The sequence below is a fragment of the Nyctibius grandis genome, chromosome 1 (assembly GCF_013368605.1).
Source record: "Nyctibius grandis isolate bNycGra1 chromosome 1, bNycGra1.pri, whole genome shotgun sequence".
NCBI classification, from domain to species: Eukaryota; Metazoa; Chordata; class Aves; order Nyctibiiformes; family Nyctibiidae; genus Nyctibius; species Nyctibius grandis.
Window position 1 is genome coordinate 110,107,452 of NC_090658.1, and position 6,000 is coordinate 110,113,451.

General features: G+C 43.7%; 1 protein-coding gene across 3 annotated transcripts in view; it reads right to left on the reverse strand.

Moving 5' to 3' along the window:
• The window catches only part of FBXO25 (F-box protein 25), a 36,079-nt gene extending 30,477 nt beyond the window's left edge, over positions 1–5,602 (reverse strand). For 2 of the 3 annotated variants that reach the window (XM_068404299.1, XM_068404281.1), the window contains exons 1-2: positions 5,536–5,602; positions 439–582 (exon numbers count right to left, since the gene is read on the reverse strand). In XM_068404299.1, coding sequence (XP_068260400.1) covers positions 439–575 — 137 coding nt within the window. In that variant the 5' untranslated portion in view covers positions 576–582; positions 5,536–5,602. Of the gene's footprint in view, positions 1–438; positions 583–688; positions 754–5,535 lie in introns of those variants that run through there. The other variant, XM_068404289.1, reaches the window with a different exon arrangement.
• Between the last annotated feature and the right edge of the window lie 398 nt (positions 5,603–6,000).

Genomic DNA, 6,000 nt, shown 5'->3' on the forward strand with positions numbered 1-6,000 from the left:
CGATATATGATTGTCATAAACAGTCCTAATCCAACACCCAGTCAACAGAAAGTCTTCATTCACTTCCAGGTAACATTTCAATATGCCTCTTGCACTTGCAGTTTATAAGTATCACTTATCTTTAAATAGTACTTGACAGGTTGTTTGGTCAGATTTTTAAAGGTTTTTTTTTATTTTTAAAGACATAAACCATAAGATGGGATCTGTCTACCTAAAACAAGCAACTCACAAAGCAGTGACAAAAGACAGACAATCTCCACAGGGGTCTCCCGTCTGCCTAACTAAACAACACACACAGCTGCATTTGTGTGCTTCTGGTATATGCTGATGACATCATCTACCACAGACACTGGCAGTCTGAATGGAAATTAAGTCAATCTTTGCCTTCCCACCTGCTATTAACTCATGTAGAATCACTTTTTTTTTTTTTTTACTTACACAGTGTGACTGATATCATTCAGCTGATTATTCCCACCCTCAAGTGCAGGACTGAAGGCTTCACATCGTTTCCATCCATCTTCTGTTTTAACCCATCTCCATCCAGGGGATCTCCAGTCTTGACCCAAAAATGGCATGGTTTCTCTATAAACAGCAAGATTGTTTGTGTATTAGTTAATAATTAAGAAAAGCTGCAAAAGTCCTCATCATTAGTTCAGTTTTCTCTTTAACCTTAAAAAATTATGATTACCTTGACGAAAGAAAGTTCTCTGTAGAGCATCCTTTTAAGAAACAGATTCAGAGGTTTCTTAAGTACATTTTTGATTCTGTAACCTCATTCTTCTTGTCTTTCAGCATTTATTAGATCAAATTAGGTTTCCTAGTTCTTTAGAGAACAAGGAGAAAAATCATCATAGTCCAGGAAAGGGGTGATACCAAAATAAGCAAAATTGTATCCTATGTAATCTGCTCCACCATGATCAAACAGATTACTGATTTTGAGACCTGACTAATAAAGAGTTTGACAGGCCACAAAATCAGTGTTGCTCCTTTTATTTCGTTCTAAGACTTAGAAATACTGAGTTTGTGCTACACTGTACAGTGATGTTTCAGTAAAGGAATTTTCATTTTCCCAAATACTTTTTCAGTTGTTGTCAAGGGTCACCTCCCACAGTAGGCTATTAACTGGATACCAGGACAAATAGAGATAGCAACATAAAGTCAGTTGTGACTTGTCTCCTGAAATTCCTATAAACAGGTGCAAGTCATCACAGGTATATCATTCAAACAGTGTTCTGCCACCCTTTTTCAAAAGGGAGATTCACTTCTGACACATTAAGTAAGAATTTGAACAAAGCGGTTTTCTACACTTTGACGACTCTGACCTTGCTAGCTTTTGCCCTCTTCTTCCTATTCATCATGCATACATGTTGCTCCTTATTTTAACTACAGATTTCACATGCAAGCTACACAGGGAAAACAGCATTATCATATTTGAAATGTATGTTAATATAACACCAACAGCTTTATTCCTAACAAGTGCATTTTCTAATATTTTTTCAACTTGAAAAAGCATTAGGCCACTCAGTCAAACACCACTATGAATTTATTTATCCATTTGCACTCTTGATCAGCACCTGCCCAATACACTAGTTAGAACAGGAGAAGGCACAGATGCATAAAAACTCTGAAAAAATACCAGTTGAGTGAGCCAGTATTTTTTTTTTTATTAAAAAAAACGCACACCACACAAAACAAAGCGCATTGTCTAGCCCTCAGCATTGACTAAAATCCTCAGCCTTCCTCTGCATCTAACAGGAATCTTTTCCAAAATTTACCACATCCTTTCCCCCAGCCACCACAAACTCTATTCATGCCTATCTGCTTTCCAATCTTCTGACTGCTTCCTAGGAGTTATATGACCCATAACATACTTTTTTTTTTCCAAGTTGTTTAGAACTCCCTCATTTTGAGTGAAATTAAGGGCTCCTGTCTTTATGATACAACTGTTTAAGTAGTTGGTGCTCACGAGTGCATTTCAGAATAACGGAGGTTAAAGTATTTTTACTCCTGCCAAGATAAGCAGAATTTACCTGAAAATTTGTTAAATCACTGAAAGAGACTCAGAAAACAGTACACAGCAAGTCAAAAACATCATCTTAAATAAAATAAAAGTTTTTGAACCATATCTAGAGACAGAGAGCTCACAATCTATTCCTGGTCAGCAGCTCTGATCTAAAATTAAAACACTATTGTAGGTGCATATCATTACTCAAAAATTAAAATCTAGGGAAAGAGAATTCAGGACCACAGATAACATTATAGGCTGAATGGGATAGCTCGAAAAAAAGATTCAAAATATTTCAAGAATACTTACATTGATAAATAATTGCTAGGAAAAGGAAGTGAAAAAAAATGAGACCACATACTTGCAGCAAGGTGTGAACATGTATTGTTGGAAGTTAACAGGACAAGTTACAAAAAAAAAATTATGAAGAAGAAAAAGCTTCCTGAAAACAATACAAGAAAACACGCAGTATTTTGTTCAAGTGGATGGAAGTAGCTGAAGTCCAAAGCTAATCATAATTTACAGAATAGGATGCTTAGTATGCTTTGTAAATTCTTAAACTTTGGAAAAAAAATCTCAGGGGTTTCAAGGTATCAGGCCACCCATGTAAATGCTATGTATAACTTCCCTCCTAGGGAGCTGTACTGGCACTTCAAATGACATCCTTCAATAGTTACATGCTCTAAACCAGACTACTTTCCAGATCTTTACAACCTGAAAAGTGATGGTCTTCCGTTGCAAGGTTTCAACACAAAACAAATGTTCTGTCATCCCTCCTCCAAAAAATTACATTAAGTGTTTTCAAAATAATAATAATAATGGTACCAGGAAGTGTCTGCTCCCAAAATCCTGGAAAACCATACTTAAGAGAAAAAGCTCATAGAGACATGAACGATTGCTCTCTATGTATGATATATTCAACGCATTATCTTTCTAAGAGAAGAAAATAAAAAGCTATTAGAAAAATAACAGATTACTTTAACTTCTTTAAAATTAAAGATTTGTGAAAGATCACAAAAAGTCAGTAATTCTGTGAGGTTAGTACATGCTGACCTAATTTTTTTTTTTTTTTTCAAAAAAAACAGATATTCTCCATCCAAGACATAGTTTCACTATTGCACAAGCTAAGAGTGCATCCATCAGCAGCAATTGCACAAAATGACCTGTCCCCATGCTGAAAAGTTGTAGCTCATGGAATCAGAAATGTAGACGTATCCTTCCAGTAACAGTGTATTTATGACCAGAAATAAAATTAAATCCATTGCTTCCCACTTCCTGTAGGACTGAAGTGTAGATTTGATTATTGTTCAGAAGTAATTGACCAGATTTTAAAAAGTTGCAGTGTATCACAAATATCTCTCCAATGCATATCTCTCATATGAGAAGTGATCACAGAGTATGTCTGCCCAGACTGGTATAAAGATTCATGCTTTTGCAGTCAAACTTTGCTTCCCCATTGCACTAAAGCATCCCTGTGGCTTTCAGACCAGACCTTGCTCTCCAGTGTTCCTGCATACTTTATGGAGCAGATCTTCAGCAATAGCAAGCAACTGTTTACTTGTTAAAGCTTTCACCACAACAAAAGATGAGCTCCCCAGACTTGGATTTTGGGGAAAATGCAGCAGGCCAGCGTTCTTTAATGCTCAAAAGGACTTAGAAAGCAACGTGGTCATTATCTAACAACAGGGGTCTAGGGAAAGACGTTGATTGCATTTAACTTATTCCTAAAGCCAAATAAGAACAAGAGTTCTTCACTTTGCACCACACATCTTTTCCTCGGGGCGGGGGGGGGGGGGCGGGGCGGGGGAAGGACTGGGAAAACAAGAACCACAAGAAAGAAGCACAGAAGAGGAGGGCTGCGTATGCCAGCTTAGTACACTTTGAGATTACAGTAACTGCTCTAGCCATCCTTGCACTTGTAAGGGAGTTCAGCTTTCCGTGAGGTAGATACCTCACCACATGAGCAAACATCACTGCAAAGCCATTCATAATTGCAGCAAGTCACCCTACTACTCTGCCACTGTACTGGAGATCTCTTCTGTCTATGTATTCCTATACTTAAGAACATATCATTATGATCCAAACCACTCTTGTTATTCAGTAGCAAGACTGTTGCCAACACAATGGGAACAGGCAAGGTTCTCCTGTTTCCAGCACACCCATCCCTTCCTTTAGCATAGAATGGTTTGGGTTGGAAGGGACCTTAAAGATCATCTAGTTCCAACCCCACCACCATGGGCAGGGACACCTTTCACTAGACCAGGTTGCTCAAAGTCCCATCCAACCTGGCATACTAACAAAATCTTTTCAGCGGCTCAACTTTCAACAGAAACTGCTCCTTTACACTCTCACTACAGGCAAATGACTTCCAGACTACCTTCTTCGAGGAGCTAGCCCAGTCAACCTCTGTGACTCACAGGTCAGAGTCTGCTTACAGACTTCATCACACCCCATGTTTTTTCATATCAAATGACAGTCTCAAAGTCTCAAACTTGCACAAGACCATGATTCATCAACTCCTCATCTTTTGTCTTGCCCACCCCTACTCTGATTTTTATTTACCCATACACCTATTTCAGTGCATCCACTTCTCAGTTCCCAACAGGCACAAATGCTCCTCCTCTCCAACAGAGCTGCCTACCCCAGGCTTCTGCCCTCCAGCCTGCTGCTGTCCCAGCCCTTGCTTCTCCCAATTCTCCCACCCTCATGCAGCCTACTGATATCCCTACACCCCACTCCTCCAGGCAGGCTCCAGACACCTCCCTGCAGCCCCCTCTGCCATGCTGCCCCTCATTCCCAGCCTCTTCCCCAGAGTCATAGAACCATAGAATCATTTCTGTGGAAAGGACCTTTAACATCATCGAGTCCAACCATTAACCTAGCACTGCCAAGTCCACCACTAAACCATGTCCCTAAGCACCACATCTACACATCTTTTAAATACCTCCAGGGATGGTCATTCCACCACTTCCTGGGGCAGCCTGTTCCAATGCTCAACACACTTTTGGGGAAGAAATTTTTCCTAATATCCAATCTAAACCTCCTCTGGCACAACTTGAGGGCATTTCCTCTTGTCCTATCACTTGTTACCTGGGAGAAGAGACTTACACCCTCCTTGCTACAACCTCCTTTCAGGTAGTTGTAGAGAGCAATAAGGTCTCCCCTGAGCCTCCTTTTCTCCAGGCTAAACAACCCCAGTTCCCTCAGCCGCTCCTCATAAGACTTGTTCTCCCCATCCTGACCCTAACATCTTATCCCAAGGGGCTCCACACACCCCTAAGACCCAGCCCCAAACCCCTCAAGTCATACCCGCCCTTTCTGTCCGCGCTCAGTCCCAAATCCCCGGGCCCGTGGGCCTCACACACAGTCCCAGCACCCCTACAGGTCTCATTGGTACACCGGGACCCCCATCCATCCATCCATCCATCGCTCGCTCGCCCCCCTCCGCTCGCTCGCTCGCCCCGCCCCCCTCCCCTCCCCGGGCCGGGCCGGGCCGGGCCGGGCCGGGCCGGGCCGGGCCGGGCCCTCACCTCCCGACGGCGGCGGCAGCAGCAGCAGCTTCACTCCCCGCAGCTCAGCCCGGGCTGCGGGGCTATTGACGGAAGTAACATGGGGCTGCCCTCCCCCCGCCCCGCTGATTGGCCGCGCCGCTTGTTGCTACCCGGCAGCGCCTTTCTCCATTGGCGGAAGGGGGCTGTGGCGTCACCGGCAGGCGCGTCACCTGATGGGGGAGCCAGGCGCACGTGTCAATGTTTTGGTCGGCCGGGGGCGGGGCCTGCGGCGCGAGCGGGGCCGGTGCCGCCGCCGCGCCCGGTGCTGTCGCCGCGCTGTCCCCGTGCTGCCCCCGCCGCGCCGGATTGGAAGCAGAAGCGGTTGTCCCAGAGGTCCTCGGGGTCCCAGAGCTTGTATGAAAACAGGCGGCTGGAGGAAGACACCAGTTCAGGGCTGCCCTGGGGAGAGCAGGAGGAACTCGGGGGTCCGGGAGGGGCTGATGA